Here is a 14,628-nt window from a genome sequence, read left to right on the forward strand (position 1 = left end):
AAAAAAAAAATCATGTCCTGCATATATGGCAGATACACAGGTGCCACCTTTATGGCCTCTGCCCTAATCCATAGCCAAGGTGACACAGGGCTTTTCTACACCGTGAACCTTGTGTAAAGGCTATGCGTGCGCTCGACCGCAGGAGGCCCACACGATGCCAGCAGAAGATGCTGCTGCCCGGCTGGACATACCTGAAGTTTGCGAAGCTGTTTGATCACTTCGTCCCTGGCTTTGTTCGCAGCCTCGATTTGAGCTTCTAGGTCCTTCAAGTCTATTTCCATTTTCTTCTTTGAAGCAACAGCAAGTGCCCTCTGTTTCCGCTCGTCCTCCAGCTCTGCCTCGAGCTCCCGCACCTACAGGAGTCAGGACACGCCTGGTTAAAGCCGATCAGGCCTCAGAGAACGGGCAGCCTGGTGCTGGGTAAGGCCCTGCTTGTGAGGTGGCAGAACCTTCTGCTACTCGGTGGAGGCGCTAAGGCCCTGCTTGTGAGGTGGCAGCACCTTCTGCTACTCGGTGGAGGTGCTCTCTGTCATGGAGCGGTGGTTATCAACACAAAACCTCCCTAGTTGAATTTCATTCGAAGGGATCTTTAAACACAACGGCACCTGGTACAAACCGTTCCCACTGCGTGCTAGGCAGGTACGTGGAAGGTAGAGCCTCTGACCTCACAGTCCACGTGACACAAAGACTCGAAGCCATGAGGCAGTGAGATGACGACTAAGCCCAGAGCCGCGGAGAGCCCGGCCGGCCAGGACAGAGGCATGTGCTCGGCAGTGCTGGGCACGGCGGCTGCAAAGGTGGGCGTGGTCAGGTCAGAAGGGGTCAGAACTTGGCAGAAACAGGCTCTGCCACATCAGAGAGGAGGCGGGCAGTAACCGTCAAAAGGGGGAGTGGCAGAATGAAGGCCAGCTTTAAAGAAGACTGACAGGAGGGTGTGTACGAATAAGATGAGGCAAATGTGAGCTGGCGACTGAGGCAGGCACAAGTGGGGACCCACTGACAGCCCAGTGGCTGCTCACTCTGGGGCTTTCTTTCTGCAAGCGCCACAGCTGTACAATGTGGACGGGACACTGTTTACTCTTACTGTCATGTGAGGGATGCTGAGAAAAGGCCCGCATCACTCCTGCAGCCACGCCCTGATGCCAGACCACCGGGGAGGAGCGAACAGTGAGGCCCAGGCATGGAGCTGCTGAGCTCTGACGTGGTCACTGGGACGGCCTGTCAGCCCCCTGGCGTGGCTTTCTCAGTGTCTCCTGCTTCACCCCTTCTCTCAGGAAGGATTTACGAAGGGCCACTGTGTGCTTGGCAGTTCTAGCAGTTGGGGCTCAGAGATGCGTCAGGGAAGGCCCCTGCCTTTACACGATGCTCCACCTCTGTATGAGCAGGGCGGCAGGTGTGGGGCCAGGACGGAAGCTGGGCGTGCAAAGAGGGCTCAACAGGTCCCTTCCAGAGGAGGGAAACGGGCTTTCGAGGTTAGTGGGCAGGGGCACCTGTGTCCACATAAAGCAGAAGCCCTCACTGTCCCCTTCTTCCTCCTGAGAGACTTGGGTCTGTTCCTCGAGGCCCATCATAAAAAGAGGCTCTCCGTGAACATCCACTTACGTGGTATTTGCAAAGGTGGTTTGAAAACACACACACATTCTTTGACACTCTCCCCGCCAACAGCTGGAGCCTAACCACCCCTTGCACATGGGCCGGAGTTACTGACTCATTTCCAACACAAAGAAGAGAAAGCAACGGTGCGAGACTTGGAGACTAGGTCACAAAAGGGACAAAGTCCTCTTCTCCTCACATGCTCTTTTTTGGCTCTTTCCCCCTCGAGCAAATTCCTTCCAGAAACCACTCTAGGAGGCCTCCTGCTGATACCATGCGGGTGACGCAGCCTGGTGGGGAGATCCACCCTAAGTCACTGAGATCCTGACAGTGCCAGACCCACCCTGCCGAGCCACTTCTGAACTTGGACCCACAGGCACTATCATATTGCAAATGTTTTAAGCCTTTAAGTTTGGGGTAATGTGTTATCCAGCAATAAATGACCAGTAGAATAAATATTAGCAGAATGAAAATAACAAAATAAATAAAAAGCAAAGCTCTTCCAAGCTTGGGGCTGAAAGGTGGCGAGGTGCTTAAGGTGCTGGACCCACACCTGGAAGACGCACTTCAAATCTCACACCTGGGGGCTCACTTTCTCACGTTCCCTCTCTCTGATCAAACTAAAAATAAATAAATAAAATTAAATGAATCATTCTTTTTTTAAAAACAAAAAGATATTCCAAGCTTAAGACTTGTTGCCATGAACTTGGAGAGACTGTCAAAATATGTACAATTAATGTTTAAACTAAACTTTTAAATTAGAAACTTAACATATTTAAAAAAGAAAAAAAAAATTAAGTACCTAGTAACTTTTTAAAATAAAAAATTTAAAATATTTACTTTTCTTCCTCTAAAGAGTCACTCAATGAGGCCATGTGATCTGAAACTACTGAAATCTGCCGGATCCCCTTGTCTGGTAGACATTCTTTCCTGGACTCATAATTCTCAGAGACAGAACTTGACTTAACTAGGAATTACCTTGAGAGGACTTTTCAATAAACAAATTAATGTTTGTCAGCAGCAATTGATGTTGAGAAATAGAAACTCTAAACTAATTACAATAAAATTTAAAGAATAAAACTCTCTTGGGACCAGTAGGTGGCGTGGCAGTTAAGGTGCTAGACTCCCACATGAACTGTGGTTCGAGTCCTGGACCCGGCAGCTTGCTTTTTCATTTTCCTTCTCTCTCTTTCTGTCAGGCTCTGGTGAACACATGTATACATAGTAAATTAAAAATAAGTAAATAAGGAAATAAGTAAGTAAATAAATAAATAAAATTTAAAGAGAAATAATTCTAAAAAAAAGAAAAAAAGAAAAAGAATAAAAATCTCAAATGACCCAGGAGACGAATCTTCCCCAACTAATGTATTCCACCATGAATGAATGAACAGGAGGCTAGTTTAGAGCCGTGCTTTGAGAACACTCAAGTCCTTGCTCCCTGCAACCCACCTGTTTAATCAGCAGCCGCTTCTTCTCTTCATTCTGCTCATCTCTGGTCTGCAAGTCCCGCTCAAACTGGGCCTTCATGGCCTGCATGTTGACCTCCAGGCGTAGCTTGGCATCTTCGGTGGCCTGGAGCTCGTCCTCCAGCTCCTCCAGCTGAGTCCTCATTTCCTCCACCTGCTGCTCGAGGGCCCGCTTGGATTTTTCAAGTTCATGAACCTAAACCACAGGGAGCATCCAGGAAGAACTGACCTTTGGCGGAGGCACAGGTTAAGGACAGGGGCCTCCTTGACTTATAGGCTTACCCGTGGCACACTGGCCACTCTGGTCACCCTGGGACAGTGTCTTAGCGCAGGCACACACCCCTTCCCTTTCCCTCAAGGCTGCTGCTAGTCCTCATTCCAGAGTACGCGAACACGCAACTTCAAACTAGAGAATGCACGTCTTTATTCCTGTGTCCTATCATCGTCATCCTCTAATGACGTTACGCTGGGAGACTTCCGGCGAGCCAGGAGTAATGAGAACAGGGCGGGGTTGGAGGACCCAGTCTGTGGCCCACAGTGCACCTCTTCTTGCTGTAGAAAATGCCCATGTGAAAACCTTTGAATCTCAGAGTAGGGTAGGCCTGAGAAGCAGGAACAGCTGAGAAGAGAGCTGGTCTCTGGATGCTCGCCCCACAAGCCTTCCCCTAGCTCCCTGTGCCAAGCACCATGCTGAGTGCCCCCACCTCCTCGTCCGATCCTCAGGCCGGCTTTTTGAGGGCGGCCTAGATGTCGTATGTTCCCTTTGGGGCCCTTGGTCATATCGATTTTCACAGGGGGAACAGAGACTGGTTTATTACAGGAGCAGGGCCCATTTTCTTCCTTTTTTGTTTTTTAGTTTGCTACACAGTGCATGTGCTAGCCAGAGAGAGAGAGAGAGAGAGAGAGAGAGAGTGTGAAGAGGAAAATGAGAAATGACCCTCCACCCCCCCAGAGGGATGGATCCCTTCTCCTCTATCCTCCTCTCAGGACTTTGGGCACACACAAACACACACCTGGTGTGATTTTCAAGCTGCTGGGTCCAGGACTTGAACCATGCAGCTGGCCACGTGGATCTATCTGCCTAAACCACCACGCCATCTGCTGGCTTAGGAGGGCCCATTTTCTAATTAGTGTATGATACACAGGCACAAAAGACACCTGTGGATGAATAAGTACGTGGTGACTGTTCTAGAGAAAACTAACATGGACTAAGTAATATGGAATTAATGGCCATGGGCTCTCTCCACATTTCAGTTTGGAATCATGGCCACTGCTACTCTAGGTGGCCTCTTGTCTGTGGGGCTGGTCCCTGGGCGTGAGGCTGGAGACCCAGCTGGAAAGTAGGACAGTCTTCACCCACCTATGATGTGGCCAATGGCACAAAGGTCTTCCATGAAAAGGAGACCTCACCTTTACAGAACACTTTATGTTTCTCAAAGTGGAGGAGTGGCTTCATGAAATAAGTTAGTATGTCCATTTGACAGATGAGGAAACTTGGGCTTAGAAAGGTTAGGGGCTGGCAGGTGGTATGGTGGTTAAGGTGCTGGCTCCCACATGGCCAGCTACGGTTTGAGTCCAGACCAGGTGGCCTGAGAACACACAGGGTGTGTTTGTACATGTGCATGGCCAAAACTTTGAGAGGAGAAAGGAGGAGAAGGGATTGCAGCATGGCCATCTCCCATTTGGGATTTCCTTCTGTCTCTGTCTCTCTCCAGCGATTGCATGTGCCCTAGAACAAAACCTTAACATAAAAACAAATAAAAGTTACGAAGCTCTCCATGGGCAGAATGGAAGCTGGTGGAAAGGCCAGGCCCAGAAGCTCATCTTTGCACCCCAGACCTGGGCTCCTTTTGCTATCAATGTGTCATATACTAAGGGAGGGAGGGATGTAGGAGGGAAAACAAAACAAAACAAAACAAAACAAAACAAAACGAAACAAAACAAAACAAAAACTACCATAGCTCCTGTGAAGATGATGTAGAAAGTGGAAAGAGAATCAGAAATTTCTGAGTCATGTATAAGCTCCTAAAGCAACTGAAGTCTTCAAAGAAAACAGTGGGCTCCCTGTGAAGACCCAAGTCAGAGAACTGTGGTTCCCACCTTGGTCCTGTCCAGGTCCTGCTCTTGAAGGCAGATCCACGACCTGTGGTCTAAGGGGGTCTTGGGGTACTCATGTTTGATGACCACCCATGGCTGCAGAACAGAACTGAAAGGTCCTCTGCCAGGGTGCAGAGAGGGAGAGGGAGGGCGGGTGAGAGCCACAGAGTGAGTCACAGAGAGTCACCACCTGTCCGTGTTGACACAAGCTCTTTAAGTCTGACTTGCCAGACAGAATGGAAAAGAGACTGCAGAGAACCTGACGGTGGTCCGAGAAGACTTTAACCCCCTGTTCATTGCAGACCAGGGCATTCCCAGGTCCTCAGGCCTTCCTAAGGACTGGCCTGCTCCCCGCCATGCCCTTTCTTTAAACGAAACCTCACTGTCATGGCCGGCCTGCCTTAACCTCCCGATTCGCTGGGATTACAGGTGCGCGCCACTGTGGCTGTCTTTAGGTCGAATGAAGAATTGACCTGGACCTGCCATGTGCTCCCAGCCTGCAGAGATGAGCAGCTTAGCAGTGTGCACCACTGCGGCTGGGCCTGCCCGCTGCCTTTTGTGAGGCCAAGGTCCCAGGACGCCATCCCCTGCTGAAATGTGAAGCCCACGGGCAACTCACGTTCTTGCCCACGTCATCTTTGGAGCTCATCAGGTCTTCCATGTCTGCTCGCAGCTGCTTGTTCTGCCTCTCAAACTCCTCCTTGGCCTCCAGGGCTTCCTCGAGGGCCCGGGCCAGGGACAGGGCTTTGGTCTCTTTCTCTCTGGCCTCTGCTTCTGCCCGGTCCCGCTCTTCTGCATAACGAGCAGAGATGTTCTTCTCTTCTGCTAACAACTACGTGGGATGGCGTCAGGAAATAAAAAAAACAGCGGTATTAACCCCTCATTCACCACGGGTCTGACTTACTGCTAAAGAATGTTAGTGGCTGTGAGATTGTGGATTTTTCTGCTTTTGGCAATTCTGATATAAGTGTGTATTGTTTTTAATTGCCTTTAAATAAGAAAAGATTATCCTCAACCATATATGCATATGTGTGTCTTTATGTGTATATGTGTGTGTGTGTGTTGGGTTGCTGGAAAAATCATGATGTATTTTCCTATGCAAACATGCATGATTTTTCCAGTGGTTCAATACTTGTGTGCGTGTGTGTGTGTGTGTGTGTGTGTGTGTATTTATATATAGCAAACAACAAACGCAGGAGCTACGTCGGGGGAGTCATGTGGCCCCGGCCTCGGGTACGGTAGACAGGATGCAGAGCCCCACCTGGTCGAACTTCTTCTGCTTCTTCTCCAAGTTGGAGACGATCTGGCGCTGGTGGTCCAGGTCCACTGTCAGGTCGTCCAGCTCCTGCTGCAGGCGGTTCTTGGTCTTCTCCAGCTTGTCGTAGGCCAGCGCCTTCTCCTCCAGCCGCTGGCTCAAGGCCTCCACGTCCTTAAGAAGCTTCTTCTTGGCTTCTTCCAGACCTTCGATGGTCCCCAAGTCATCATCTACTTTCTTCTTGGTGTCAGCCAACTATTTGCGTGAAGGAGAAAAGGAAAGAAGATCGATATTATCACAGTTGGGTTCTGCACTTGAAGAATAAAGACAAGACACTTGTTTGCAATGTTTCTTTCGAGAAGAAAAAAATATTATAAATCAGTGCTGAATGATTTTAAAACGAATGCGTCTGGGACCCTGAGCTAACTCCGAGCTAGTGACCTATCAAACGTGACGGGGTTAAGCCCCTGCATCGCCGACACCGTACTATGTCTCTATTTTACGGGTCTGGTGCTGGGGCCCAGCTGGGGGCATGCTGGTTAAGGTGCTGGACTCCTGTGCTTCCAGTCCCAGGCCTCGTGGCTTTAAAATCATGTGGGGCGTGTGTGCATGCACACCCCAAATCCCAAGAGAAGAGAGAAGAGACTGTGTGTGGCCACCCGGCCCCCCACCCCGGCAGGTTGATTTCTCACTTTCCCTCTCACTGTCTCTGTCTCTGTCTCTCTCTGGCAAGTGTACATACTCTATGACAAAAAAAAAAAAAAAAAAAAGCTTAAAAAAAAAAAAAAACAACCAAGGTTTTTAGCACTATAACCAGCACAGTTTATCAGCATTTGACTGGGTCAAAGAAAAAGAATACTTAAAGGGCTTAATTTAGTACAACCTAGTTAACTGTCCCAAATGCAGCTGAAATGTCCCTGCTCTGCCATACACACATCTAGGCCACCAGCTCCCCACAGAGGCCACACTCGCCTGGGACTGCAGGGCCAACACCTGCTTTTCTAGGTTCTTCCTGGCTTCCTCCTCCTCCTCCTGCTGCTCCTGAAGACTGTTCTTCTCCTCTTCCAGCTGCCGGATCCGACTACTCAGGTTCAGCTTTTGGCGTGTCTCCTCCTGAAGAAGCTCCTATTTAGTTTGAAAAAAGGACAATACTCTGGTTATATTAATCATCGAGACCCAAACACTTCTATTAAAGCTCATGTTATGAAAAAAGAGCCTCAATGTATGAGAAATACTCAGTGATACTAGTAAACACATGATAATAACAAGCAAATAATGTAAATCCCCATGTGATTATTTTGTAAAAGCTCAGCTCTTGCTGCAAACTCCTACCTAAGACTCGGCAGTACCATAAGGCCTCCCGGGCCAGGGAGCTGCGAGACATCCCAGGGGCTTCCTCTTCCTGCATCGCCCCCGCTCCCAGCACCTCTTCAGTCACTTGCAGAACTTCGTCCTCTGCACTCCTTGCTGGGCCTTACTCCAGGCACTTGGCATTTCGTACTGGGATCCCCTCCAGTCTTGGGCACCCACTCTCTCAATTAGTTGCCCTCTATATTTTTGACAAACTAACTTTTCTAAAACAAAAGTGTAAACACATCTTTCTTGTCATTTTCAAACCTGAACATTTTCAGAGGCACAGATAAGGCCTTCTGTGACCTGGCTCTGGACTCCTTTCGTCTTGCTAACCAGGGCAGCTGCCTAACGAGTCTACTTTCTGTCTGAGATCTGATTTCTATATCCTGAGCACCTAGCCCAGACCTAGCAAATAAACACTCATACATGCTTGAAAATATAAGAAAAATAAGATGAGAGATCTCCCCAAGAGTTCCACGTCACTTTCAGCTAACTCGTATGAGACTTAAAACACCCCTATCCGATGACTCAACCCAAGGCTTCGCAGTACGGCAAGCAAGCTGCAACCCATCCTTTCACAAAAGGGCCTGTTTCTCTTAGGTCAGCACAAGGACATCGGAACCATAGTAAAGCAATCTTATTTAAAATGGTCAGTAAGACCTGTGCATAGTAGGACCACGTGTGGGTAAGCCACAGCACAGAAGTACTCGTGTCAGCTAGAGCTGCCTCCCAGGCTGCCCACACGCCAGCTGGGCACAAGAACTGGGGGCGTAGCACCCAGACGTGAAGCCCTGTGCAGCCTTGCTGAGCGGCACAGATTATAGTGGAAGGAGATTCCAAAGATAAGCGTGACATAAAGTCAGTACTGGGTGATCTGGAACGGGGTTCTGGGACTAGCACGTTTCACCAGCTTATGCATTATGGAGGTGTTAGTTACTGAAGGCCCCCTTCCCCCAGAATACCTGTGTATCCTGTAGTTGAGACTCAAGACTAGCTGCGTCTTTAGCAAATTTAATACCCTTCTTCTCTGCTTCTTCCAGAAGGGTGGAGACATTATCCAACTCATTCTGCAGGGAGGAGCAAAAGAGTCCATTAAATTCAACAGCAAGCAATAAGGGGTCTAGAATCTTAGTTCTTAAGCTCATTTTTGCCAAAGGGTGTATGTACTCACCAGAGAGACAGAAAGAGAGAGCGAAGCAGAAAAGAAAAAAAAAAAAAAAAAAAAACAACCCACTCAGAGCAGTCATGCCACAATCCTTTTTCCTCCTTTCTCCTTTCAGGAATTTGAGCATGCTGCACACATGCCTGATGTGTTTCTCAAGCCGCCAGGTGCAGGACTTGAACCGTGCTGTCAGTCACTGTGGGATCCAGTGCTCTAACTTCATGGTAGCAACTGGCCTGCTAGTTTCACTCTGTAACAACATCCTTCTAAGAGCTCATACTCCTTGTGATGGGGAAGGGTGGGCTCTGGAGTCAAGAGGCTCTAACTCTAGCTGGGAAAATCGCCAGGGCAGTCACTCCGCTTCCTGACCTGTCACACAGATGGAGCTGGTGTGAGAGTCAGACGGGGAACAATGTACACGGAAGTCTAACACATGCCCCTGTAGCACGAGGGCCAGTACACGGCCTCCACTCCGCTCCCCGCCACACGCAGAGTTACAACGTGATTTCTGAGATCTTCCCATTTAGGAAAGTTTCCCAGATTTGTGAGAGCACGCACACACACACACTATCTCAGTGTGCACATGTACAGGCCTGCTGGGCATGCTGCCCTTTAGCAGGTGCCTAGGACTCAGACCTCAGGAGGGCTCCGCCATTCCCCAAGGTGAAGCGTGGCTCGCCGTGCCCGAGCTACCTGTGTGGGCGATGTGGCTTCTGCCCAGCACCGGCTTTCCTCGTGGACCGGGAGCTGTGCCATGTGCTGGGCAGAGCGCCACCAGCACCATCCTCGAAAAATGCTCCGGGCACAGAGTCTTTGAGGAACTTTCTGGAAGGAGCACTTCACACACGTGCCATGACTCACTGCTAGTCACTGATGTGACTCCACCAGGAGGGGATACAAGGCTGGAAGGTCCCACCTGGTCTCCTCAGGACCGGGTGCCCCTCCCCGTAACCGCCTTGGCTTTGTTTCTTCACTGTGAGGAACCACTGCCGTGACTAGGGCTACATGCTGAGTCCCGAGTCTTCTTAGCAGCTCAGTGAACTGTGGGGTGGCCTGGGGCCTTTGATACAACTCAGTGCTAGCACTTTTCTCAGTGCACTACTGCTTACTGTACTTGTGATTTTAAGAGGTTTTTGCTTTAGGGTACGCACGTTCACCAGAGAGAGAAAGAGACAGAGTGTGTGAGAAAGGAGGTGAGAAATCACCCCCAGGGAGGATGGCCAAGCTGCAATCCCTTCCCCTTCATTTTCCTCTTGGGATCTTGGGCACGCACGCACACATTCCACCAGGAGGGGATACAAGGCTGGAAGGTCCCACCTGGTCTCCTCAGGACCGGGTGCCCCTCCCCGTAACCGCCTTGGCTTTGTTTCTTCACTGTGAGGAACCACTGCCGTGACTAGGGCTACATGCTGAGTCCCGAGTCTTCTTAGCAGCTCAGTGAACTGTGGGGTGGCCTGGGGCCTTTGATACAACTCAGTGCTAGCACTTTTCTCAGTGCACTACTGCTTACTGTACTTGTGATTTTAAGAGGTTTTTGCTTTAGGGTACGCACGTTCACCAGAGAGAGAAAGAGACAGAGTGTGTGAGAAAGGAGGTGAGAAATCACCCCCAGGGAGGATGGCCAAGCTGCAATCCCTTCCCCTTCATTTTCCTCTTGGGATCTTGGGCACGCACGCACACATGCCAGGAGTGATTTTGAAGCTACTGGGTCTGGGACTCAAACCACAGTCAGCAAGTGGGAGTCCAGTGACCACTAGGCTATCTGCTGGTACCAACTATACTGTTTTTGTTTATTGCATAGAGTTCTATAATTGGACATTAAAGTATTTCAGGATACACGCTTTTATACTTATTTCTACAATAAATATTCCTTTATTATTTTAAAAAAGAATGATGCATTTTTATTTATTATTATATTATTTTAAACTGGCTACAAGGCATGTGTGCTCACCAGAGAGACAGAGAGAGAGAAAATGAGAAAGCAAGCTGCTGATCCAGGACTTGAACCACGACCTGTTATACTTTCTTTTTTAAAGAGTGTTTTGCTATAGGGCGTGTGCACTCATCAGAGAGACAGAGACAGAAAGCAAGAAATCACCCCCCAGGGGGGATGGCCATGCCGCAATCCCTTCTCCTCCATTCTCCTCTCAGGATCTTGGGCACGCACGCACACGCGCCCGGCGTGAGTTTTAAGCCACCGGGCCTGGGACTCAAACAGCAGTCAACTACTACATGAGAGTCCAGCAACAGAACCGTTATGCCATCTGCTGGCCCTGAACTGTGGTTAGCTGTATGGGAGTCCAGTACCCCAACCACACCACCTGCTGGCCCCCACAACAACCATTCTTGAAGTGGAATATATATAAACCTTTAATGATTTCCCTAGGATAAATAACTAGCCATGGATTGACAGGATCTAAAGGAATTCACAGTGTTAAGATTCAGGACACAAAATTGCCCAACTGTCCTGTAGAAAAAGTTTTTCTAATTTATACTTCAGTCAGCATATAAAAAATCCAATCTTCCCAAATCCTCGCCAGTTTTGGGTATCATCTCTTTTGCCCACTGTTCCTATTGTCTCATTTTAGTCTTGTCCCAGTGTCACAACCACCACGCCACCTGCCAGCCCATGCTGTCTTATTCTTAAACTAAATCATTTAACTGCATCAAAGTAATAAGGCATGGGACCAGCAGTTAGCGTAATGGCTATGTCACTGACTCCTATGTAGTCGACCGTGGTTTGAGTCCTGGACCCGGTGACTTAAACTCACGCCAGGCGCATGTGCTTGCGTGCCCAAGATCCTGAGAGGAGAATGGAGGAGAAGGGATTGCAGCATGGCCATCCCCCCTGGGGGGTGATTTCTCGCTTTCTGTCTCTCTGACTTTCTGGAGAGCCCATGAGCCCTATGGCAAAAATCTCTCCAAAAAAAAAAGTAATAGACACGAGGGATACCTAAGATTTGATGTATTTGCTTGTGATGAAAATTTTCAGAAGTTTTAAAATATAATTATTTAATTTTATTATCATTATTTAGTTTGACAAGAGAAAGAGAGACACAGAAAGAGAGAGAAAACAAACGGCCAAGTCTAGGACTCGAACCATAGTCAGCCATGTGGGAGTCCAGCACCTTAACCACCGTGCCACTTGCCCGCTCCATCTTTCAGGAATTTAATAGCACAGTCCCATGGGTCTCTTATGGCCACAGAGGGATAAAAACAGATAAGCTACAGACATGCTACAGCAGGATCCATCCAGAGTCAAGGCTTCTAGCTCACCTGGAGCTTGTTTGCTTTCTCGGCCAGCTCCACCCTGAGTCTGTCGCCTTCTGAGACCTTGGCGTGCAGCTCTTGCACCTGAGCATCCAGCTTCTTCCTCTTGTGCTCAGACTCGGCCTTGACCTGTTGCAATACCTTCACCTCACACGCCAGCTCCTTGTTATCTGTCTCTAGGCCCTGCTTGTTCTTCTCCAGATTTGCTTTGAACTAGGAGAGGGAAAGCAAAAGTAATTTATCTGCATGATGACACTCCATAAGAGGCACAGCTTTTTAAACTTGTGGAACTGTGCCTGACACACAGTGAGTCTGACTGCTCAACGAACAAATGGAAGCACCCGTGGTTCTCTGAGGGCATGGACTTCTACATAAGAACGTCCCCATCCACACTGTTTAGGGTAGCAGACAGGGGCTTACTGCATGTGGCAGTTCTGTCCTTGTCCACGCAGGGTGGGAGAAACAAAATGCATCCCATATGCCCTGATTTGTTTTTTTAAAGAACTAGATGAATCCAGGTATCACTTCAAATTGTATATTCCTCCATCCAATTCTTTAAAAACACCAATCAAGGGCATGCGATTTTTCCTAAGTAAGCAGTGTGCTTTCATTGACTTATTTTGTTTAAATTTTTTTTTTTTAAACAGTAGAGAGTACCTACATATGCACACAAAATAGGGAGAGGGGAAAACACCTTTCTTTGACAGGGTCTTGTCAAGACAAGATCCCCCTTTTCCAGCTCTCTAAGGTTTTCAGTTCCCACACCCGGCATGCTTTCAGGCCAACCAAGGGATCCAAACCCACAGTCAGTGTGTGGCTTCCAGCACTGCAGCCCAGTGGGCTGTGAACCGCACTACCCAGATGGGCCCAGCAGTGTGCTTTAGGAAGCAGCTGCTACCTTAGGAGCAATGGGTTCCCCATCAGCCCTGGTGCCACCACGCTGCAACCAAGGCTGAGAACCAGTCAATACATGACTGAATGGAATGGCCAAGCAGGATGGAAGTCTGTCTGAAGGCACAGGTTCTCCACAGCCTGGAGACATGGCAGCCCCTCTTACCCTTTTAGCCTGCTCCAGCTGCTCAGAGAGCTCCTCCAGGGCTGTTGCATGTCTCTGTCTCATGTCCTGGATTTGAGCTTCGTGGTTCTTTGTTTCTTCCTCAAGAGCCTTCTTGAGCTCCGCCACTTCTTGTTCACGTTTTGTACTAGAGAAACATGTTTTTAAAGGAGGGAGATCAAAATTAGTCTGCTAAGTTAAAAATATACTTTTTAAAAACAGAATTATTTAATTTTTAAATTGTTATTATTTTTAAATTTGCTCTAGGACACGTGCACTCACCAGAGAGAGAGAGAGAAGACAGAGAGAAAAGTGAGAAAGCAAGCCACTAGGTCCAGGATTTGAACCATGTCAGCCATGTGGGAGTCCGGTGCCTTAATTACCACACCACCTGCTGGTCCCACACTTTTGTTTTCTTAAGTTCTGTCTTGTTCTAGACACTCTGTCTGTTCCTTTGATCGCCACTCGATGAGCAGGCTGCCTCCTCCATCACTGTGATAGCAGACATCCTTCTAGAACCGGTGTAGCTACACCCCACTTACAATAATATCCCTCTGCGTCTCTGACCCGCTCTGGGCCGTCTGGCTGCACTGTAGAACAGGCACTGGTTAACAGGAGACGTCAAACCGCCAGCCACGGCCCCAGCGGACAAGAAAGCCAGACAAAAGCGAATCCTGAAGAGACGTTCAGAAGCGAAGCGGGTAGGGGATCTGGACAGTGGCACAGCAGTAACGTGGCATTCTATGAGGCTGACCCTCCGGGAAGGTTCTAGATTCACGTCTGGAAACCTCCCTGAGTGCACTGGATCCGTATGTCCATGATCCTGGCTGGCTGAGGCTGGTGGCAGGGAGGGTGGTCATGGTGTCAGACACCATTGAAGGTGATGTCTCTGTCTCTTTCTAACTCATGGGAAAAAAAAAATCCCCCCAAAATCCCAAACGACTAAGTGTGAGCAAAGGCCACATTAATCAGAATGCTTATCATAACAAACGACTTTCTTTTTTTGGAGAGGTTTTTCCTATAGGGCGCATGTGCTCACCTGAAAGAGAGACAGCAAGCGAGAAAACATCCCCCAGGGGGATGGCCACGCCACAATCCCTTCTCCTCCATTCTCCTCTTGGGATCTTGGGCACACATGCACACATACCCAGCGTGAGTTTAAGCCACCAGGTCCGGGACGTGAACTGCAGTTGACTACATGGGAGTTCAGTGACATAGCCATTATGCTAACTGCTGGTCCCAACAAACGCCTCTCTTATCACTCACGTGAAGTAGTGGCAGTTAACTAACACACTCCCCAAAACTCTATGGGGAAATGACTTAATGCTGGAGGGGAGGGTAGTATCTTTTGCAGGGACAGGAAAATTACTATTATTAA

General features: G+C 48.8%; 1 protein-coding gene across 3 annotated transcripts in view; it reads right to left on the reverse strand.

The window, feature by feature from the left end:
* Positions 1-14,628, reverse strand: part of MYH10 (myosin heavy chain 10) — a 180,237-nt gene that overhangs the window by 13,928 nt on the left and 151,681 nt on the right. The window contains exons 28-35 of one of the 3 annotated variants that reach the window (XM_006156399.3): positions 13,254-13,398; positions 12,203-12,409; positions 8,727-8,831; positions 7,384-7,536; positions 6,418-6,666; positions 5,776-5,988; positions 3,043-3,255; positions 192-353 (exon numbers count right to left, since the gene is read on the reverse strand). In XM_006156399.3, coding sequence (XP_006156461.1) covers positions 192-353; positions 3,043-3,255; positions 5,776-5,988; positions 6,418-6,666; positions 7,384-7,536; positions 8,727-8,831; positions 12,203-12,409; positions 13,254-13,398 — 1,447 coding nt within the window. Of the gene's footprint in view, positions 1-74; positions 354-3,042; positions 3,256-5,775; positions 5,989-6,417; positions 6,667-7,383; positions 7,537-8,726; positions 8,832-12,202; positions 12,410-13,253; positions 13,399-14,628 lie in introns of those variants that run through there. The other 2 variants (XM_014590868.2, XM_014590869.2) reach the window with 2 other exon arrangements.

The sequence above is a fragment of the Tupaia chinensis genome, unplaced genomic scaffold (assembly GCF_000334495.1).
Source record: "Tupaia chinensis unplaced genomic scaffold, TupChi_1.0 Scaffold000493_1, whole genome shotgun sequence".
NCBI lineage: Eukaryota > Metazoa > Chordata > Mammalia > Scandentia > Tupaiidae > Tupaia > Tupaia belangeri.